The sequence below is a fragment of the Microplitis mediator genome, chromosome 7, assembly GCF_029852145.1.
Source record: "Microplitis mediator isolate UGA2020A chromosome 7, iyMicMedi2.1, whole genome shotgun sequence".
Lineage (NCBI taxonomy): Eukaryota > Metazoa > Arthropoda > Insecta > Hymenoptera > Braconidae > Microplitis > Microplitis mediator.
The window spans coordinates 9,521,177-9,545,429 of NC_079975.1; the positions used below are offsets into that span (position 1 = coordinate 9,521,177).

Here is a 24,253-nt window from a genome sequence, read left to right on the forward strand (position 1 = left end):
TTTTTTTTTCTGTTTATAAACTATAGTTTTATTTGTAATAGTCCATCAACTATTTTTAGCCAATTTCTGTGTAAAAAAAATTCGTTCCAAAAACGTTCCTGACAATTAACTTCAAAAATTAAGACAATTCCGAACTTTGAGTTGAACATTTTTAGAACTTTAAAATAATTAGAAGTGTGAAAAATTTTCAACTAGTGTGCACTTTTCTTGCTATTTATTCATTTATTTGAATTGACAATTTTGTGAGTTCATAATCAGATTCGATCACTCATTTTGCACAACTCATTTGCGAAGCAATGAGATGTGTTCTACTAACGCTTATTCGATCCGAGCTGATTCACTCACGTAGAAAACATTTTACACTCGTTCAAATATACTCAACAAAATTTAAATTCATACCATTTGAAAGATGATTTATTAATGAATAAAACAAATACAATTTTGGACTATTTTTGAATGTCGAAATGTGAAAAAAACTGACCTTTCCAAAAAGTTTTAATAAAAGTAAAAAAATTTTGATAAATATTTTCAAATCATTCTTATTTTTTTGCCTTATACCTGAATAATTCTGGAAAGAGTCGTAAATGTTCATAATTTCGTTTTTTTTTTTATGTTCTTTAAACCCAAAAACTGTCAAATCAAATTATTTTTATTAAAAAAAAAAAAAAAGTGCAGGAAAAGCCTTTTTCAGTTCCAAAAATATTCGACTTAAAGTTTAGAACTGTCTCAATTTTTGAAGTTCACTGTCATGAATGTTTTTGGAACGAATTTTTTTTATACGAGAAGTTAAAAAAAATTTTCACATTTTAATTCCTGAGTTTTAATGAACTTTATTTTGTTACCCATTACATTAAAACTAATCTTTTTTTTATGTTTAAATTAATATATAAAACATTTTAACAATATCAATAAATACTTAACACAATATATCAATTATTGATGCACAGAAGCGTTGAAACGTGTACTCAGGGACTACCACAATAGGATTTGTACACTGGAAGACCAAAAATTCGATATTGAATATATCGTTAAAAGAAAGGATTACGAGGTATAAATTTTGCAATGAAAAGAAAAAAAATTGGCTACAATTTTATAAATATATAAATTTCATCTATGATGTTATGATGAATCTCTAAATTTGCACGATTGATGCACTACTGCTAAGTGTTTTGCAAATTTCGACTATATATTTCTGTATATACATATCTATATATATTTATATACTCTATTATTTTTCATACTCAATAAATTTTTTTTTATCTCATTAACATTCTAAATCATCATCGCTATTGTTCTGTTTTTTATATGAAAATTTTTGCTATCATGTGTTTTAAGAAAAAAGAAAAAAAAAATTATCTGCTCGACGAAATTTCATGGCATTTTATTGTGAATTATCGTGACCGCGCACTCAAGAAGCTTCGGAACTGCTGTAAAGCTGATGGCTCCATGCTCTTAAATTGTGTATTCTTATATTGAATGAACAAAAAAAGAAATTATTTTTTATTTTTAAAAATTTAATTATATTCAATCTCTGCTCTTTTTCTTCGCACGATAACTTTCAAATGCAAATTTTAATTAAGATCAAATTTTATATTCAGATTCACTCTTTTTAATTGTAGATCGATTATATTTAATCGAATATTTTAAGAATATAAATAAAATATCTTTCATCACCCGTGTAAAAAAGTTCTACAAGTCGAATATTTTAGGAATCTTTTTTGAACAAATTTTGTTTATACGAGAAAGGCATATTTATAATTTAACTTTTACCCATCTATTATTACAATCCGCGAATATCAATCATTTATTTTTATTACTGAAATTAATAATAATGCAACCCTGTTGAAAAAATCTTATAGATTCTCATAAGAATAAAAGTATATGGAAAAATGTATGAGAAAGTGATGTGTATTTGGCACTGTAATTGCACATAGTTCTTCATAGCAATTTTTTTTGAGGAAAATTCCGGACCTGTTACTTCGGTTTCCATTTATCATAAAACCTTATAAATTTTCTATGAGACAACGGAACTATTCTCTTCTGTTATGACGTTTTATAAGAGCCAACATTTTACATAACATGACTGACGGTATTTATCAGATTGATAATTATATGAGCATATATGGGTATATTGTATAATAATAATAATTATATGAGAACCTATGCAAAAATATCTCACAGATTTTTTAGTTAGGTTCTTGTCGTTATTTTGTAATTAAAAAAAATTGTAAGATCAACGGTTGTATGATGATATATAAGTATTTCATAGTTATTTCAACAAGGAAATTTATTGACCATAATCCAAAAAAAATTTTTGTTTTCAAAAAGTTATTTTTAATCGTCATCTGCAACTCTTATTATCATTTTTATGCAATTTTAAGTGCCCCAAAATTTTCTTTAAAAATTTATCAGTATATTTAATGTATTGTTGGCCACAAAAAATCCATACGGTGTCTTCTTCGCTATATTTGAATTTGATATAAGTGATTTATTTTCAATTATTTTGTTTTTTCGGCATCTTTATTTACTATTAGTAAGATAAGAGACCCATCATCCCATCCCATCTCTCTTCAAAGTAAACAATGGCCGGCTGAGCGTGATTTTGAAAACAGTAACTTAATTTAAATTTATAATAAATCATAATATACTTTGATACGTCTCATTCTTATATTTAGATTCACAAATAATTATTTATCAATCATATTTTTTTTTTTACTTGAAATTCATTTTTATAAAAATTATAAAAACGCATTAATCAGTTAAAGTGAGTGGCTAATGGTACTGATCGGGTTTATGGTCTTTTACTTTATTTCAAATCTGTTTTTATACGGAAAAAAATTGTGGTTCTTCTAACCACAATATTGAAGTAAAACATTGTAGTAGCGAGTACTTCAATATGTAGTAAAGGATACTACATAAATAGTACTGACGTTATTACACGTGTGGTTGAGGTTATTCCAAGTTGGAGTCGGCATTTCTTTACTCCAACCTGTAGTAACCTCAACTACAGCTGCTGTTGTAGCAACTCCAATTTTTTACCGCATACTTAAATCAGATATAAACAATTTTACTGTAGTCAATTTATTTCAAAATAAAAAAAAATTTTTTTACTTTTTTTTGAGGGTTTTTTTTTTATGGCAACAGCAAATTTGGTTTATTAACTTTAAATAGAAGTAAAAAAAGAACGAAAATCGATCCCGTTTTGCCCGCCTTCCTTAATCGTTATAAATATGCCCGACTCTTACTAAATATGAAATAATTTGATTATATATAATTATTGTATTATTTATTTATCAATTTTATTTTTTCTATAAAAATTGATCTTATCTTGTTTGCTGGTTTTGCATACATTTACATACACAAACATACTGACATATTTATGATACATAAATGCTATCTGCTGAAATGGTTTCTGTCATTTACTATTTATACTTACGTTTTATATAAATATATATTTTAACACATTTATATTTATTTACACTATTTAATAAACTCTTATTTATTTTTCTAGTGATAAATTTTATTTACTTACAATTAGGTTTATATTTATGAGTTCTTAATGAACTTAATGAATACGAATGATTTAATAAAATTACAGTATAAATCATAAAAATAATAAAGCAAATAAATAAATGAATTTAAGAAAATAATATTTTTAAAAATATTTATCAGCTGCATTGAAGTCAATTCTGATTCAATATCACAAAAGGATTGCGGTATTAGAGGAGAAGAAATACGACCTTGAGTTTGATGTTGACACGAAAGATTACGAGGTTTTAATAATAATTAATAAAATTAGCAATTGTCAAGTAATTGCAATATAATGCTAATTTATTTTTAACGCAATTGATATTTAAATAAATTTTTAAAATAATAAGATTTGTAGGGTAAAAGCATCGGTTTCGATACTGCATTTTGTGTTTACACTCTATAGTTTATTTTTATTTATAAAATATTCTCATATATAATAAATGCGATTAAAGTATCTTTAAATACTTATTGCTATATATCTGTGATGTTTTTTTATATTGCATCCATAAATCATCTTATCAAAGTGTTTAAAGCTAATAGGGAATATGAGGGAAAAATGAGACACCATTTTCGGAACAAAAATATTTGACTTTTTTTTTTTATTAAAAAATGCTAACGGTTTTTAAAAAAAGCTAGGGTAAGTTGATCAGCTCAGGCATTGCGTTTAATTTTAAATTTTTGGTAACAACAATTTCTTCTTTTTGAATGTTTTTTTATTGACAACCGGAAAAAGTTAACTGAGGTAAAATAAGTCATGAATAAAAAAAATGTTATTTTTTATAAAAAATGAATAAAATCATTTGATCTTCTTAATCACACGGAAAAAAGAGCAGTTGAAAAATTACAGTTTCTACAATAAAAAAGGCTTTCGGGGCAAAAATCCTTAAACATTAAAGCTTAAACTGTAATTTTAGAAATTTGTTATAGTAATAAAATTAATACAATTTTGAGCAGCAAATGTTACAGTTTAAATCGACAATATCGAGTTTGAAACTGTAATATTTGTTATTTCTGTAAAATTTACTGATAAAAAATATAATTTTTACAGTTTCAGACTCGGAGCGCTTTACTACTATACGAAACTGTAATTTTTCAATTGCTCTTTTTTCCGTGCACTTACTGATTTATTAATTGAATTATCGGAATCAGCATATAGACGGAGTACAAAAAATTCTTTTTTATTAGTGGCCCATTTTACCTCAGAGCCAAATTTTTGAAATTTTAAATAACAAAATACACTTGATAAACAAATTTTGTTACAAAATGACCCAATGACACTATGTTTGTTTTTGTACATTGGCTATCGTCCATGCAACTAAAAAGTATTTTATGCACGTCTAATGTCGTCATAATTCGAACGATTAGGTATTTTTATGACCCACTGTGTCATATCTTATACTTTTAACTGCCAACTATAGGCATTAAATGACGTACTCAGATAGTCATTTTGTCCGCAACTTGACGTAAACTTTCAGCTGAAACTTGACACAAACACTCCTGCAACTTGTTGGCGAACGCAACAGTTGATCGCAACTTGTCACCAAGTTGAATGCAATAAGTTAGGCGAGTAGACACTTGTCAACAATTTAACGGAAATTTTCTCTGTCAACTTGCCTTGAAACTGCGGTCTCAGATTATCGCCAACTTTTTGGGGAAATTGAAGCCATCTTGTAGCTAATAGTTGCTCAGATAACCACAATTTCTCTGCAACTAAGTTACAGAGAAACAGTTTCGGTCAATATGCTGTCAAGTTCAGGGTAACATTTGACTATCCAACTATTGACTACAAGTTGGCCTCAACTTTCTCAGAAAGTTGACAACAATCTGCAGCTGCAATAAGAAAACAACTTGACAAAGTTTCCGTCAAATTGTTGGCAACTTTTTACTCGCCTAACTATTGTCATCAATTGTTGCGCTCGTCAACGAATTGCAAGGGTGTGTTTGGCCGAACTAAATCCTGAGTAAGCTTAGTAAGATTTTGTATAGTAAAAGCATATTTACTATACCAAATCTTACTGTCCTTAGTAAATTTGCTTGGTACTTAGTTCGGCCGATCATGCCCAATTTTGACGTTAAGTTCCAGCTGCAAGTTTACATCAAGTTGCGGACGAAACGGCTATTTGGATGCATAGTCTAATGCTACCCTTAACTTGACGGCACATTGACTGAAACTGTCTCTCCGTAACATAGTTACTATTTGGATATATTTCGAGTATGCGTTATAAAAAAATTTTTCAATTGGAAGTATTGCCCGAGCTGATCAACTTTTCATCCTTTTCTACAAATCGTAACTAAGCATTTTTTGCCTTCCAAATGTTGTCTTTCCCTCACTTTCTCTTATAACGAGTATCCAGAACCGATAGTTTTATCCTATTTAAACTCATTAACGTAAACTAATTTTATTTCAGTAAATTCGGCAAAAGTATATGTAATATATATAATATATTAATTGTACGTATATAATGCAGCGTAGATTGCTAAAAGTAGTTATTTTTGTACTCATTTTGTTGAATTAATTGGTAGTTAATATTTTAATATGCTGGTAAAATTGTATTTATTTATTATATTAATATAAAAATTAATAAAAAAAAATGATTCCGGCCAGGATCGAACTGGCGACCTTCTGCGTGTAAAGCAGACGTGATAACCGCTACACCACGGAACCAACTATACTTTACAGCTGCTTGAGGTCTTATTTAAAATTGGCTTTAACAAAGTGAATAAATGCTTTAAATTTAATGAAGTAAATAAAAAAAAAGTAGAAAAACTTTATCGTTATCTGATATATTTTAACAAAAAATAATGAAAGGAAAAAGTCAGATGATAAAAATTTGAAAATTTCTCATTTGAAATGAATAGTTTTCCATATTGTTCTTTGTCGATTGTTATTTTTTTAGCTGAGCTCCAGACCCTTTGCACAGCCTTTTGGCACAGAATTTGCGCACTTGAAGGTGATAAATATGATCTTGAGAGGAAAAATAGAATGAAAGATTTTGAGGTAATTAGCGACAAAAAAAATATCGATCTGCTGCAGTTATATAAAATAATATTTATTTAAACATTTTGTTTATTTTCATAATTTAATTGAAATAAGGAAGCTCAAATAATGCGAAATGCACGGCTAAAATCGCGGTGAAATGATTTATGTAATTAAAATAATAATAAACAAACAAAAATACATTTTTTATAATGATGTAACTTTACATTAATTGCGATTTTTTTTTTTAATTTAAATAATTTATAGCTTTCGCAACAAAAATATTTCGTTTACATACATATACATGTATATGATGATATTATATTTTTCACATAAAATTTTAACATTAATAATAATTATACTTAATCAATTACGTCCATTTTAATATTACTACATTAATATATTATTCCCAATTAATCCTTTGTGTCAAATAAAAAATAAAATAAAACATAATGCACTTACATAAAATTAATTTATTGTAATCAACGATATAATTATTTATTTTTTTTTATAATTAACTGATTACTGTTTTTCTAATTATTTAAAAAAATAAATAAATAAAAATCATTTGTTTTAAATGAATGAAAATTAAAATGAATATTTTATCGCTCTCCGTCTTCTTGTAGAGGACTTGAAGGAGATTTGCCAAGCGTATTACGAACGCGTCTACGCGTGTGAGGGTCAGAAGTGGGATTTGGAGCGTGAAGTACGGAAAAGGGACTATGAGGTACAATATATAACCCCACAATCGCACCCATTTAATTAAAAAAAATGTCCTTTAATTTATTATCACTATTTTTTATCATATAAATATTCTTCTTCTATAATTGTTTGCCAAAATTATTATAAAAACATTCAATCTATACATATAATTTTGGTATGCAAATTTATTTTTATATCTTATATAATTCTATTTTACAAATTTATGAATCAGTTCCAATTATTTAATGTCATAAAATTATTCAAAAATTTTTGAATACAAAAAAAAAATTTAAGCAAATACATCAACTGACGGTTGTATTTCATATATTCTGTGAAAGAAATTTTATAAGAGTTTTGAAAGACAACATTTGTTTAATTTTTTTTTAAGCAGAAAATAATGAAAAACGTATACGTTGATTTTTAAATAAATAAATTCTCAATCTAATTTATATATGAATAATTTAAAAAAGTTTGTGCATTTATTTTTGAAATGTAAGAATTTATTCATATAATATATGGAAAAATTTATAGAGGATAGAATAATTTAAAGAAAATTTTTTTTTGGATCGTGGAAATTATTTTGGTTTTTTTTACTGAAATAGGTTAAATAAAATTTGATTATAAAATTATATTTTACCCTATATTTGCTTTGAAAGTTTAAATTCCTGCCCTGTTTACGGAAAGAAAGTCGTACAGTTCACTTATAAAAAAACGAATAATAAAAATTAGCGCATGTGACGTTCTTTCTACAAACAGAGGCAAGAATCGAAATTTTCAGGTGTAGATCTGGTGAAAAATAGGATGTACACTACGGAGAAGAAGGACGTTTTAATACGTGCCTTTGCCACCCTTGCCTTTGGCTTGCGCGGGTTGGAATGTCCTACTTTTCTTCCTTGGTGTGTAGAATACTATTTTATCGAGGTACCAGCATCGAAATTTTAAGTTTCAGTGTCTGTATAGCTAATCGAAACAAGCTAATTTCGCCCAGTGCTGCAGATAAATACATTAGCGAATGCGTGAATTGCGAATATCTTCATTCAGCAGGCAGAAACAAATGTGTTGGTAACCAGTCATAACATCTGACACGAGAAAACAGTCGGAAATAAAATTTCATCACTTTGATTCCTGCAAAAATATCTTAAACAAAAAGCCCCCATGGAAATAGTATATGTTCAGAATATAAAAAGAATATATTCTGGAATATACATAAGAAATATAAAGAATACAAAAATAATATATAAGGAATATAAAATAATATTATTAAGATATATACTTGATGTATTCTAGATACAAACAGAATATATTTATTTTAATATATTTTTTGCCGTTTTAAATATATTCGGAATATAGATAGAATACATGTAATATATATCAAGAATATGAGAGAAATATATGTAAGAAATATTCAGAATACAACAATAATATAATAATTAAAATATATACGAGATGTATACAGAATATATCTTGCAAAAAAAAAAATTCTCCAGTGGGATTCTAGTATCAGAGCAAGTACAGCGGGTCTGTCTGGCAAGATATATTCTGTATACATCTCGTATATATTTTAATTATAATATTATTGTTGTATTCTGAATATTTCTTACATATATTTCTCGCATATTCTTGATATATATTACATGTATTCTATCTATATTCCGAATATATTTAAAACGGCAAAAAATATATTAAAATAAATATATTCTGTTTGTATCTAGAATACATCAAGTATATATCTTAATTATATTATTTTATATTCCTTATATATTATTTTTGTATTCTTTATATTTCTTATATATATTCCAGAATATATTCTTTTTATATTCTGCATATATACTATTTCCATGGGGGAGTCCTGATAAATCAGGATACATCTTGATAAATTGTCGCTTATTGTCACAGATTTTTAAGGCAATCCGAAAAATCCAGGTAAATTACTGATACATCAGAGTAAATCCTGATAAAACATCAATATTTGTCACGATTTTTTTTGTTTGGGATATTATTGTCTCGGATTTTTATGTCCAGGATTATAATGGTAGGATATTATGACCGGAAATCGAGGTTGTTTTGACCCTTGGGAAGAAACAAAAAATGTTTCTGCCCGCTGAAAGCCAGTCTTACTCTTGATTCATCTCAATACCTGTCATTTGCTTATTAGTAATTTCGGATTACTTATTTTATTTAGTTAGTGACAGTTCTGATTTTGTGATCAAGTTTTATAAAAATGAGTGTAAATGTTAATTAATATTAATTTTTTCGTCTTAATTATAAATGGCGAATGACAGTTTACGCTTTCACTAAGAGTTGATCACAACATTGTTGTTAAATTAACTTGTTTTTGATTGGCTGCTGACACTGAAACTTAACGATCCAACGCAGGTAATCATAAAATATATGTAGGGTGTGACACAGGACGAAACACGATTGTAGACTGCGGGTGTGTCATCCAACTTCACCCTGGTCTGAAATCGTCTTGTTTCAACCCTTGCCACACAATGTACTATTTTTTGTAATCCATTATTACGTAAATTTTCGTTACAAAATTTGCAAATGGTAGATTAAAAAACATAAAAATAGTGAATTTAAAAAAAAAATTATCCACGTCAATCTTTTATGAAATTTGTTTATTTTTGGACCAAATTTGAAAAAATTATATATACAACATAACTATTTGTTATTCTTTCCTCTATAAAAAACATAAATAAAAAGTAATAATCGAAGAATTAAAAATAAAAAAGCTATAAGTGTATTAAAAAATTTTGATACGATATTTTGTGTGTCAGAAATTTCCATATTTTTGTCACTTATTTTTTAAAAATTTTAACTTATTTTTTTATGTGATGAGAGGACGTTAGATATAAACATATCTTGAGTGTGGTCGATGTGTGTTTGTGAGTACGGTGCAAAATCACGTATTCGTTGTTATTGAAGTTAAAAACATACCCAATAGTTTAATTGAAATATATAAATTGTCGTTTTGTCAATGTATTTATTTTGTTTTACAATTTTATAAGATTCATACTTAAAATTTTAATTTAAATGATGAATAACTAATACTTGCATGGCTTCATCATCACTATTGTTTCTGCTTGAATTTTTCCTCTGTATTATATGTATAATTTATATATGTTTTTTTATTTTTCCAACATGCCACTCGACATTATAAATGTGTGATGATTGATGTGGGTCCTATTTTAATTATATTATTATTATATTACATTATGAGAAGGTACAATTCATACATGGATTTACCTTTTTTATGATGGATTACGTATTATTTACTTTTCTTTTTATTTATTTTTGAATTTTTATTATTTTTTTTCGTTAACACTTGTTTGTATTTCCAAATAAAAGTTTTTTATGCGACCAATAAGCCCCTTTTACGTACTTGCGCACCTCGTGATTCCTCCTGTCCCAACTTGTGGCTCTCACAAAAAAAAAAAATTAAAAAAAAAAAAAACGCGTTGACGAATTTCCTCATCCGAGAGAGCAAAACACAACACAGAGAGAGTGGGTGTGTGTAAATAAAAAAAAAAAATTATCGAGAAACTATTGTATATCGTTGTTACTCGTTGATTACTGCCAATTAAATTACTTTGTCATGTATGTTTGTATGCCATATAAATTTGGTGTATAAATCCTTTTTTTTTGTTTTTTTGTATACCTGCGATTTAATTTTTTTATTTTTCCACGGTATCGTATTTTATGTTCTAATCTATTAATTAAATCATTGAAAAAGATTTTGCACCAACCCACACACCACCAACCAACAATTTTTAAATTTTATTTATTTTATTATTGGGGATATTTGTATAAAATTCGTTCACTTTTATATTTATTGCCATATAAATTATTTAAAAAAAAAAAATGACTACTGACTTTCCGATAACAAATCGGATTCTATTTATATAAATATCCGCAATTAATTTACTGTGAAATTTATCGATACCAATCAAAAACATTATTCGGTTAATGACAAGATATATTTAAAGATCTTCAACAATTTAAATAATCTGTTATTAATTTCACAGTTTATTAATTATAAATGTTACTTACAGCGTTTTTTTTTATGATAATAATAATTAATAAATGTACATAATATATACATATGTGCATAAATATATATTACAGGAATATAATTAGTTAATAATTATAGATTTAGGTAGAAAAAGTTTACTCGCTGACTGGGACCAGTTAAATTATAAAAATTATAAAACATACTATAATTTTATGATTTAAGAAATGTAAAAAATTGTAAATATAATTCATGATTTTCTGCTTTTTTTAATTATTTTTGTTTAAAATTTTTTTTATTATTACAAATAGCTTTGTAGCATTCATTTTTTAAATTTTTTTATGGCTTTCTTTGTAGCTTTTGCTTATAGATTTGTGTTATAATATAGTTTACATACATAATTATAAAAATAATCATAATAATGATACTATTAATAATAACAAATAAAATTTATTTATTAATGTAAATTATAAAAAATTAATTGAATTTTTAATTAATGCAGATCTCCGAACTCAACAGTCAGGTGAACGATCTCAGAGGCAAATTGTAAGTTTAATATTATATATAAAAAAATTATAACTACACAGAGAGAAATTTACGGTAATGATTACAATATTAGACAGTAATAGTTCCCACATCGTGGGGAAACTGTTTTTTTTTAATCTGATTATAGGAACAATACCCATACAGATTAAGGGAATCATTTCTATCTGTATGGCTTTTATTTTTATACGATATTAAAATAGTTCCTATGAAATTTTAGTAATCATTCTTATGTCATTACACGGAAAGAAAATTACAGCAGCGGTTCCCATAATTTTGTGAAATTTTTTCCTATACCATCATAGGAATTACGACCATAAATTATGGGAGCGGTTCCTATAATTATAGGAATGTTTCCCATAATTATAGGAATAGTTCCTATAATTATGGGAATGATACCCATAACATTATAGGAATGGTTCCTATAATTATAGGAATGATTCCTATAATTTATAGGAATACTTTCTATAATATTATAGGAACCATTCCCATAATATTATGGGAATGGTTCCTATAATAGTATGGGAACTATTCCCATAATATTATGGGAATGATTCCCATAATGCAATTGGAATGGTTCCCATATTATCATGAAAAAATTAATTTAAAGAAAAGTGTGGTAATCACTTCTACAATACACAGAAATATTATTAAACATAAAAACAAAAATTCAAACATTGAAAAAAAAATCGTATTTGGCAAAAAACATTAAAATTTTTAAAAAGAATTTTTTGTCAGCACAAAACATTAAAGAAAATTCAAATTTTGAGAAATTTCTACACTATTGTGCAAAAAAAAATTTAATGATATTATAGGCATGGTTCCCATAACATTATGGGAATAGTTCCCATAATATTATAGGAATAGTTCCTATACCAATATGGGAACCATTCCCATAATGGTATGGGAATCATTCCCATAATAGTATAGGAATGATTCCCATACCATTATGGGAATGGTTCCCATAATGATATGGGAATGGTCCCCATAATATTATGGGAATGGTTCCAATAATGGTATGGGAACCATTCCCATAATGGTATGGGAACCATTCCCATAATGGTATGGGAACCATTCCAATTGCATTATGGGAATGGTTCCCATAATATATGGGAACCATCCCTATAGTAGTATAGGTACTGTTCCCATACCATTATGGGAACCATTCCCATAATGCATAGGAAAACTTCCCATAATTTTCTTTCCGTGTATGGTTATTACCCCTGTAATAATACGGTTATGAATACCACACTATTAAGATAATGATTACTTCACTAATTATGATAAAAATTCCTATCTAACTGGATTTTTTTCCTATACGATATCACAATAATTCCTATGTCGTTTTGGTAACTATCCCTGTGATGGTATGGTAATAAATACCATACTAGATGGTAATGATTACCACACCACTGTGGTAATGATTACTATATTATTACTATATTTCCTATAGATATTACAATAGTTCCTATGCCATTGTGATGATTATCTCCGTGATAGAATGGTAATGAATATCGTACTTGATAGTAATGATTACTATAATACTGTGGTAAATTATTACTATATTATTATGGTAATCATTACTTCAGTAACTATAATAAGCATCCCTATTTATGTAGGTTTTTATTTCTGTGTAGATATTACAATAGTTCCTATGTCATTGTGATGACTATTTCCGTGATAGTATGATAATAAATACCATACTCGATAGTAATGATTACCATAATACTGTGGTAAATTATTACTATATTATTATGGTAATCATAACCTTTATATTTATAATGAGCAACACTATTTATGTCGGTTACTTTCCCATACGATATTAGAATAGTCATTATTATGATTGTTCCTATAATTGTATGGCGATCGGTTCAACGATCAGCGGCAAAGAATCGCGAAGGTATCACCTCCCTTTCGACGTCGATTCTTTGACACCGATCAATGTTCGTATTTCATTCGTTAAGTTGTCTATTATGACCTCTGTGATAACCAACCCTGGCCTTCCCTAGTAATCATTATTATGCTATTATAGTAATTATCCCTGTGATAGTATGATATTAATTTTAATAATGGAGTGGTAATCATTACTACAATATATGACAACGTTTACCATAATACAATGGGAACGATTACTACAAATATTATGGGTATACTTTCTTTGAAATATAGCGTTTATCACTATTCGACTATGGGAAGTATCACCATGAGTATGGTAATCATTGCCATAATTAAATAACCATGTGGCATAGGAACTGTAATCATAATAATACTAATTATTCCCATATCTATAGAAACTTTTTCTAAAAACTGTGAATGGATATTCTATAATTTTGAGTAATTATTACTATAGCGATATGGGATATTTCATATAATTTACTAGGAATGATCAACATAATTTTCTCTCTGTTTACGTACCTCATAAACTGAAAATAATAATATAAATTTATTTGTTCAGTGTAAAGCCTACCCTGAAAAAGGTTTCCAAATATGAAAATAAATTCGCCAAGCTTCAAAAGAAGGCGGCTGAATTTAATTTCAGGAATCAATTGAAACAAGTCAAGAAGAAGGAATTCACTTTGGAAGAGGAGGACAAAGAGGTAAATAAATTCATTTTTTATTTTTATTTTATGTTTAAATATATATATGTATTCAGATCTATTCATTTTATTCTCAAGTATAAATGGACCGTATTCTTAATTTTTAAATAATTGCTGTTTGTCGGCATTTACTTTAACACAAATACAGAACACGATCTATATATATTTCAAAGGATTATTTTTTATTTCGCGTATATCAAGTTTTTTTTATTTTATAATCAAAGGAATTAGTTCTACAAGTAACAAAATTACATTTTTTAGAGTCATTACTGTTTTTTTTTTTCAAAATTTAATCAAATTAAAGAATTTATTATATTATCTTTAAATGAACTGATTCCTTAAATTTCTTAGTGATGTAATTTGAAATTTTTTTTTGTCATAAATATATGAAACATTTGTAAATATTTATCAATATGGAGGCAGGTAAAAGTAGTTAAATTGTTTTTGCTTCCCTGCATATGATGTAGACATATATGTGTCTTTGTGATTTGTCCTGACGTAAAGTAGAATTTATAGTCATTACCCTTTGTATATATACATAAATATACTTATACAGGATGTATTGATTGTTTTCTATATGTACCAGCCTTCTGTATTATTTGTCTTTTTATCAATATAATCAAGGTGATGTGCTAAAATAAGAAATAGTAAATTAAGCGACAAGGGATGAAATCGTGTTTTATCCTGCGTCACACACTAGGGAAAACCGGGGCAAAATGAGACATAATTTTTAAGATAATGAATTTTTTTAATGTTTAAAATTGCTTACCATTTTTCAAAAGAAGTTGAGGCTAATTGATCAGCTTGCACAGTTTTTTTTTCTCAAGATTTTGTTACCTAAATTATTTCATTGTGAATTCGAAAAGTCGAATATGAGGTGAAATAGGCCACTATTAAAAAAAAATTCAAATAATTGTTGGTTTAAATTTTCGTTTTTGATCTGTGACAATTAAAGTTAATTTCAATAATTTAACTAATAAATCAACAAAATTTTAATGGTGACCCGCTTTACCTCAGGGTGACTTTTTCTAGTTTTCAATAAAAGAATTTTTGAGTAAATACTTTATATAAACAAAATTTTTATTGAAAACTTTAAATTGAACGTTGTTTAACTTACCTCATTTGTTCCAAGAACTGTAACAGCATTATTAAAAAAAATTGGTTTTTTATTTTTAAAAAATGTCTTATTTTGTTCCTCACTTTCCTATATTTTTAATAATCTGGATTAAAATTAAGAGTTTAAATGCCTGGAGTCAGTCGAAGCGAAACAATCTAAGACAAATAGACAGGGTTGAAATGAAGTCAGAAACTAATTTAGCGGACAGAAACTAGACCTTTTTTGCCTCGAGGAATAAATCGATTATATTCAATTCGGTAAATCTTATAAGTCTGAATTTGGTTTAGTTCAATTGGCTCTACCGACGTTGAAACGCATAATTTTAAATGCAGATGTTATAAATAAAAAATAAGAGACTGTGTTATAATATAGTATTAACTTGATTAAATTATCATAACATCATCTCCTTGATAAATATGATAAAATTAGCTAGTTATTACGTTTTTTTGTATTTACTTTTTCGTAGTAGTTAAGTAGATAGGTGATGAGTGTTGTTCTCCACAGCCTAAGAAATCTGAGAAAGCGGAATGGCAGACGAAGAAATAATTTATCCCATGCATCCTCAAAATATGATACACACAGATTATTGTAAAATAATAACCAACTTTGAAATTATCATACAATAATAATATTTCAAAGTTGATAGAAAAGTTTACAAAAAAATTTCCGGGCCAAAAAAATATTTAATACAAAAATTTTTTGACAATTCTTTCTTTTATATCCCTATCTAATCGATTCATTAAAATTATACACTCTAAAAGAAGCGGTGTTAAAATATGAACTTACACCGGTGTAGCGGTGTTATTCAACCTGTGTTAACATGGTGTACATGCGTAGAGACTTGAATCATTAAATTTTGTTTTCCATAATTTATACAATAATATTAAACTGTTATTGTGGAAGTTATTCTTTGAATTTTTCTGTCGTGTCACTGATTTTCGAAACAAATAATAGTATATTGTATAGATAGGATAAAGACTATCTGAGTGTCCTACTCTCTAAATCTGAAACAGTGAAAACCACTGAAAAGTAGTGTATATACACTATTTCACAGTTATAAGTATACCACTAATTGGTATACTTATAACTGTGAAACAGTGAAAAGTCACTGTTCAGATTTAGAGAGTACTATGCACTATATTTTATTCAACAATTGCCTGATTTACGCGATTAATGACACTCTGCGAAGCGAAGTCTGTGGCTGCTTAGCGACACCGTGCACCCACGAAATTACAACAAACCATCGACTCTAAAAGTCATAATTCATATTTAATTGATTTATAATTCACTCGGATGTTTTAATTATTAATTTGAGTGTTTATTAATAAAAAAAATACAACAATCACGCGGTACAGTACTCTGCATATGATGAATTGAAGTAACCATATTTAGTGTACTAGCCGTTCAACATACGTTTTGACAAAAAACTTTGAGTCGCTCAACGAGTTGTTATGATGTTTAATAGATGGAGCTCAGTCAAAATCTTGAGACGCTTTGTGAAATTTCATTATAACACTCACTTTTCGCAACGCCGGTGGAAAACGAGGAAATCTACTTTGACTTTACTCAATTTCTTTACACCGGTTGATAAACAGCCGTTTAGGGTTCGTAACGCAGACGATATAAAGTGCGCAAATCAGGCCTGCGTTGAGTAAAATTTTTCATTCAATGCATATACTGTTATCCTGTTTTATCACAGCTGTAAAGCGAACCTTAAAGTGGCCGCTTATCGACCGATGTACTGTAATAAATGAGAAGGCAACGCAGATTTCTAGACTTTCCACTACCATGACATAATGAGCTCATAATGACACTCTTTTGAAACCATTATTGAATACCTTTCTTACCTATACTCTACTATTACAAACTGTTGACGCCAAATAGTTTTAGAATTACATACACTAATATATTTGAGAATTTTTAATTAGTCGTTCATATTTTACGGCAAATTTTTTAATTTGTGATAAGCGCAAATTAGCACCGTATCGCTAAACGACTACCGTGACCTTAATTTATAGATGTAATGAATCAGGATAATCAGACATGCGTTGAATAAAGTCTAGTACGAAACACGTGGACTAAACCATTATCCGTAAAATACAATGTCTTTAGCATTCGTCTTCGGCGTGCACAAATCACTCGTCTATAACTCCTGCTAAAGTCGATGAGCTTGAAAAATAATGGCTGATTTGGTTCACTCGTTGCAATGTACTATTTTTTGTATTTTAAATACAATTCAACTTCTGAAACTTTAAAAATGAAACGATTTTTTTTGTTAACACCACTTGACAACGGGAAAAATTCTAAGACTATTATTAGTATTATTTTAACACCGTTTTCGGGATTAAATTTAACACTGAAAACCTTAACACTGGGATAGCGTGGACCTACACCGTTTTTTTTTTGACAGTGTAGTTTTATTATTCCTTCAAATATATTTATTTAGTTTACAACCTGGTTTTATTTTTTATATTTTAGTTATAAAATTTTGCTCTCTAAACATGAGTAAGTGAAAATAAGTGAATATTCACTAATTCAAAGTGCAAATCGAACCACTAATTCCAAAAAGTAGTTCGACTGGCACTCCGAATTAATAAATATTCACTTATTTCATTTACTCAGGTTTAGAGAGTGTTTGGTACTTTTTGCTTTTAAAAAACTTTTTCGTAAAAAAGACAAAAAAAATACATATTTTACGTAAAATTAAAAAAATTATTTAAAGAAAAATATGAAAATTTTTTTTTGACTTTACGATCGTAAAAAGTGCAACTTGATATGCAAAAGGTGAGAATGGCTTACAACACTATTACCCGTACACAATTTATTTGTTCTCACTAGGTATACATGATGGTGAAAGCGCTTACTCTACTTACAATCCATTTCCAGTTAACTTATCACAACACAAGAACTTTACTTCCACTTTAAAATAAACACGAAAAATAATATTTTTAAAAATAAATCTACTTCCTGCCATAAATATTTCGTTTATTCATTTATGATAGTAATATGTTAACTTTTTAGTAATCGGGTGTAAACTGGTTATAAAATAAGTTAATTAATTGTATTTTATTATTTGTTGACTATACACGGAGGAATTATTATTGTTTGAAATGCTATAGTATCATAGAAAAGCCAGACCATGTTGGCCACTTGCAGAAATTGAAATAAACATATGCAAAAGTTACTATGGTCACCCGGGTGGTCAAATAAAAAAACTCGATTCAGGCTCGCTTTACCTTACGCGCTCGGCATGAGTGGCAGAAAGATATCTTATTAGAATCATAAAGTTATCTGCAAAATTATGTCATCTTTCTGATATCAAAAAGATATCTTCCTGACATTCATGCCGAACGGGTATTTTCTTTTAAAGTTATTGATTCGTCGACGATTTTCCTATAAGATCTCGACTTTTTCGACTTGAATTACATTTTTGTCAACTTCTAGAGCTTTTTCATCTTAGTTCGAAATTGTTCATCTTCACTTTGAGTACGACAGTCCTTCATCTTACTTTTGACTTGCTGAGGCAAGTCGAAAAAAGTTATTTATTCGCCTTACTTTAGACTTGATCAACCAAGTCAAAAGAAAGCAGTATTTTTTAGTGTAAAATGTGTTTTTCGCCTTTCACCTTAGTTCGGACTTTTTCGCCTTATAATTTAAGCTGAATAAGCCCAAACCAAGTCAATTTTGACTTGATTTAAACTTTTTCGTCTTAAATGGTGACTAAGTAAGCCAGTTACTCTCTAAACTCGAAATAGTGAACGTCACGTGACAATCACTATTTGGCAGTGAATAGTCACTTATGGCTAGTGAAAAGTATACCACTATTTAAATTAGTGACATACTTTTCACTAGTAAACAGTGAATAGTCACTATTTCAAATTTAAGAGAGTAAGTCTACGCTATTTTTTATTTTTGACCCGTGCACAGTAAAATTGACGACGGTTATATCACAAATTACTGTAACCACTGTGAATTTTACTATGGCCATCGTAATTTCTGTATTTTTTTTTCAATTTCCGTCAGGTAGCCAACGTGGTCCTGCTTGACTATGGGACCATAGTATTTTGAACAAGAAGAATTTTCCGTGAACGTAAAATAACTTATGAATAATTTTATTTTGAGTATTTAGTTATTTTATACTAAAAAATTGAATGCCTTATAAGTTGAATACGAAAAAAAGAAATAATTAAATAAATATCGCGTCAATTGATTTATTATTGAAACAGAAGAAAAACACCTGGCTACTCTAAAGTTAAATAAGTACCGCTCTTTTCAGCATTTTTCAACGGATTTTGCTGCCAAGCTTCGAAAGTTGTGTTGATATTGTGTATTCGTTAAATGTTATATCGTTTTATCTGAAGTCTTGTTGTTAAAAAAATTTGTTTGATTTACTTACTGATATTTTAGTATTTAAGGTCGTTGTTTCGTGAAAGTCCAATTCAAAAGTATTTTGGGCAAAAATTTTGCTCATAGATCTGTTACAGGTAGAATACCTTACCTACGTATACACAAAATACTATTAAACAATACATGTTCAGTTCACTTATGCGAATATATTTCTATAGATAATGACCAATTTTTCAAAAATGAGATAGTCAATAATTTTTTATTTTTTTATACGGTTTGTAACTTTGGTTTCTATAACATATTAAATTTTTATCAAATTTTTATTATGCGTTTTGATTTTATTTTATAAAAAGCTCACGCGTGAATCTCTATTTTCCATAAGAATCCATGTTAAAATGTCAAAATTTTGACTAGTTCAAAATCAGCTTTTTCTGACTGTATTCTGCATTTAAAAAAAATAATAAAATTTAGCACTTTTAATAGAGAGTCAAAGAAAGTTTACAAAGGAGTCAAAAAACGTTCATTTGTATTGTGAAGTCAATTATTTTCTTCTTTGTATTTTCAAAAGTTTAAAAATTGTTTAGAAAAAGTATACCATTGTATCACGCTTCAAAGTTTAGAATAAACGCTTTTTCAACAAATTTTTTTATATGGGCAATGTTTTTTTTCAATATTGAAATACTCAATTTTAATGGGAATCGAAAAATCGTTTCACGCAACAAGCACCTTAATTTCAAAAACTTTTTGATAAATTAATAAGCAATAACTATTTGTTGTTACTGTTTATAATTTTAAAGAACAATTGAGACTTCCGATATCTCGAAAAGCCGACGTAGTAAAGTTATATGTAATATGTGTAAAAAATGAAATTATTAGATTGATAATTTTAAAAAAAAAATCATTGAGTGTTTTAATTGTAAGAAAGATTAGGGCGACTACAAACAGCTAATACACTGTTAAAAATTCTGAGTCTGCGAAGTGGTGTGAATGATTTGGTGTGCAAATTTTCTACGCACTGCGGGTGTAAAAGTTAGCCGACCGCGTGTTTTAGAACAGTCCCTCCACCAACAGTGTGAATATTACTTTACTCGGTATACAATGAAAATAAAAATAATTAAAGTTCTCATTTAGACGAGATAATAATAAAAAATGCTTTTAGAAAAATTCCTATTCTAAGTTTTGATTTTTAATTGATATCATATCAAACAACAGTACTTATGTTAATAGAATCGTTAATTTATTCACTTCGAACCACTCTCTAAACATGAATTAGTGAAATAAGTGAATATTCACTAATTCTGAGTGCAAATCGAACAACTTTTTGAAATTAGTGGTTCGATTCGCACTTTGAATCAGTGAAAATTCACTTATCTTCACTAATTTATGTTTAGAGAGCATAAAATACCACATAGAGGTCGTACACTCTCTAAAAATGAATTAGTGAAATTCACTTTGAATTAGTGAATATTCACTGGAAACCAGCTACAAGTATACCACTGGTCGAATTAGTACCCACACAAAAAAATATATATGTGACATATATGCATCAATGTATCGGCTATATGGTACATATATGTTATTTATATATTTTTTCGTGCGGGTAGTATACTTTTATAGCTGTAGAAATAGTGACTATTCACTGATTCGCAGTGAATTTCACTAATTCATTTTTAAAGAGCAAATATCAATGACAAAAGTATATAAATTGTTAGTTTGTCATTAATTTACATTTGATTAATTAACAAAATGTCAATTGTTATATGTAATTTTTAAATTAAAAATACTTGACATTATATTTTTTTATTGGTTCAGTTATTAATTGTATTTTTTATTTTTAATCTTTATTAAAGAAAGTTAATTGATAATTTTTGAAGTTGAAGTTAAATTAATTACTTGTGATATTACACGGAAAAAAATAATCGGTAGCAGCTACCGATTAATTTTTTCCGTGTAAATACAGTTATTGTGTAATTTTTTAACTACAGATCATATGATCGGACAATGTTTGAGTTATGACCTAATAACACCAAATGGTGTGAAAGATGACACTCACATTGTGTTAATAGTACACCGCTTCATGTTTCACACCGAAAAAATTTCACACCAAGGTCCTCCGGGACCATTTTTACGCCAAAAATTTTTTACAGTGTATTGAAAAAAATAATATGGAAATATGGTTAATCATAAACATTAATCTTATTATTAAGTGTTTATTATAATTTAATTTTTTTAAGATCAATTAACACTCAATGATTATAGCGTCGGTACATAATGCTTTAACTGTTGTCCATGTCTTATTTTGCTAATATTTTTTGCTCTTACACTATGTTTGCAGAATGCCTCAAAAGATAAGGTAAAATTCTAATGCCAGTCACAAATGGGAGAAAGTATAATTTAGGATTCAAAATAAATATAATTTTTAACTAAAAAATTTCTAAACAAACAAAAACTATCTAAAGAAGTTTATTTTCTGTAGTTTAGCTTCACTACCGCCTGTAGCACGATATTAGAAGTGTTACATATTTAATTATAAATTAAAAATTTTTATAGTTTTATCACTTTTAATACTTCTCTTGTCTTTATATTACATAATCTGACTTGAAGGTGTAACATTGTCAATTATTTAAATAACGACTAGTCATTAATTTAGTATGTTTTTTTTTATACTATCAAATAATAAATTAATTGACTCAATGAGATCTGCCATAGTATAGATTAGCAATTAAATAAAAATATAATTATAAGTCAATTTTGTGTGTGAATATAAACGAATGTACCATTTTTTTGTCTTGTTTTGAATAATTATTAATTAGCTTAGCAAGCATTTATTTATTAGTTATTAGAAATTAGTAAATGCAATAATAATAGTCATTTTCCTTAGATTTATTTGAAGAAATATATAAATAAACTAAATAAATAATGTTTTAAATTTTTCAGAAAAAACCGGATTGGTCAAAGAAAGGAGACGAGAAGAAGGTAAAGGAAGAAGAAGTCGAGGCATGAGAAATATGAATTCTACCCAAAAACAAATATCACCTAAAAAAAAGATTACAACATCCATTAAAAAAATGTTCACTTTTTTTTTATTTTTTGTTTAAAGAAAGTTTTTTTAACCTTCCAATTTTTTGTGTAATCAAATCCCCACGATTATCCTGTCTTGTATTTTCGTTATTTCTAAAATTAAAAATAATCAGTATATTGTAAAATAATTGTCTTTGTTTAGTTAATTATTTTTGTGTTAATAATAATTAAAAATTCGTAAATAATATGTGAAACAATAAGTTATCAAAATCAAATGAATTATTTATTTTTTCCTGTGTTTGTCATTGTCCTAATTGGTAAAGTTACCTCTTATTTACTGATTTATTTTCTGTCAATATATGTACCTAAAGTCCTAGTTTTTTCTTTCATGATACCAGCATTGAATCTTCAAGTTTCAGTGCCTGTACAGTCAGACAAAACAAACTAATTTCAGCCCAATGCTGCAGACAAACATTAGAGAATGCGTAAATCGCGAATGCTTTCAGTCAGCGGGTGGAAACAAATTTGTTGGTAACCGGTCATAACGTCTGAGACAAGAAAATAGTCGGGAATAAAATCGCATCATCTGGATCTCTACAATAATATTAAAACCAAAGAATCCTGATAAATCAGAATAAATCCTAATGATTGTCACAGACTTTTGTTCACGGAAAAAATAGCTGTCGCTGCAACAGGACATGGTCCTGTAGTATTCACAAGATCAGTCCTGTTGCGGCCACAAGTATAGTCTTGTTGCAGCCACAGGTCTATTCCTGTTGCAGTTACAAGAATATTCCTGTTGCAGCTACAAGAATATATCTGTTGCAGCTACAGGTGTAGCCCTGTTGCAACCACAAGAAAGCCCCTAAGTGTTCACAAAATTAGTCCTTTCATAGCCACAGAATTACTCCTGTGAGTGTAACAGGACTGATCTTGTAGCTGTGACAGAGTGGATCCTGTAGCTGCTACAGAACTTTCCTGTTGCAGCAACAAACTCATACTACACGGAAAAAAATTTACTGTTGCTGCAACAGGAGGCAGCCATGTTGCAACAACAGGATTAATATTGTTACTGCGATATGGCTGCTTCCTATTGCAGCTGCAGGAAAATCCTGTTGCTGCAACAGGACTTTTTCTCTTTGCTGCAACATGGCTGCCTCCTGTTGCAGCTGCAGGGAAATCTTGTCACTGCAACAGGATTTTTTCCTTTTGCAGTTTTCCTTTTGGAAAAATTTCCTGTTGCTGCAACAGGAGGCAGGTAGCCATGTTGCAGCAACAGGAAATTTTTTTCCGTGTACAGGGCCTATTCCTGTTGCAGCAACCGTTCTTTTTTCCGTGTAGGGAATTCCAAAAATCCTGATCAATCATTAATATTCAACCCGGATGTTAATGTCGAGGATTATAAT

General features: G+C 28.1%; 1 protein-coding gene and 1 non-coding gene across 8 annotated transcripts in view; one reads left to right on the top strand and one right to left on the bottom strand.

Annotated features, from left to right (window-relative positions):
• Positions 1-23,122, top strand: part of LOC130670721 (troponin I-like) — a 56,886-nt gene extending 33,764 nt beyond the window's left edge. The window contains exons 5-9 of one of the 7 annotated variants that reach the window (XM_057474156.1): positions 948-1,048; positions 11,725-11,768; positions 14,221-14,362; positions 22,162-22,179; positions 22,764-23,122. In XM_057474156.1, coding sequence (XP_057330139.1) covers positions 948-1,048; positions 11,725-11,768; positions 14,221-14,362; positions 22,162-22,179; positions 22,764-22,829 — 371 coding nt within the window. In that variant the 3' untranslated portion in view covers positions 22,830-23,122. Of the gene's footprint in view, positions 1-947; positions 1,049-3,672; positions 3,774-6,428; positions 6,530-7,134; positions 7,236-11,724; positions 11,769-14,220; positions 14,363-22,161; positions 22,180-22,763 lie in introns of all 7 variants that reach the window. The other 6 variants (XM_057474157.1, XM_057474155.1, XM_057474154.1 and 3 more) reach the window with 6 other exon arrangements.
• Trnav-uac (transfer RNA valine (anticodon UAC)) lies at positions 6,124-6,196 on the bottom strand. Its single transcript has one exon. It is a non-coding gene; the product is annotated as a tRNA-Val (tRNA).
• Positions 23,123-24,253: the final 1,131 nt, after the last annotated feature.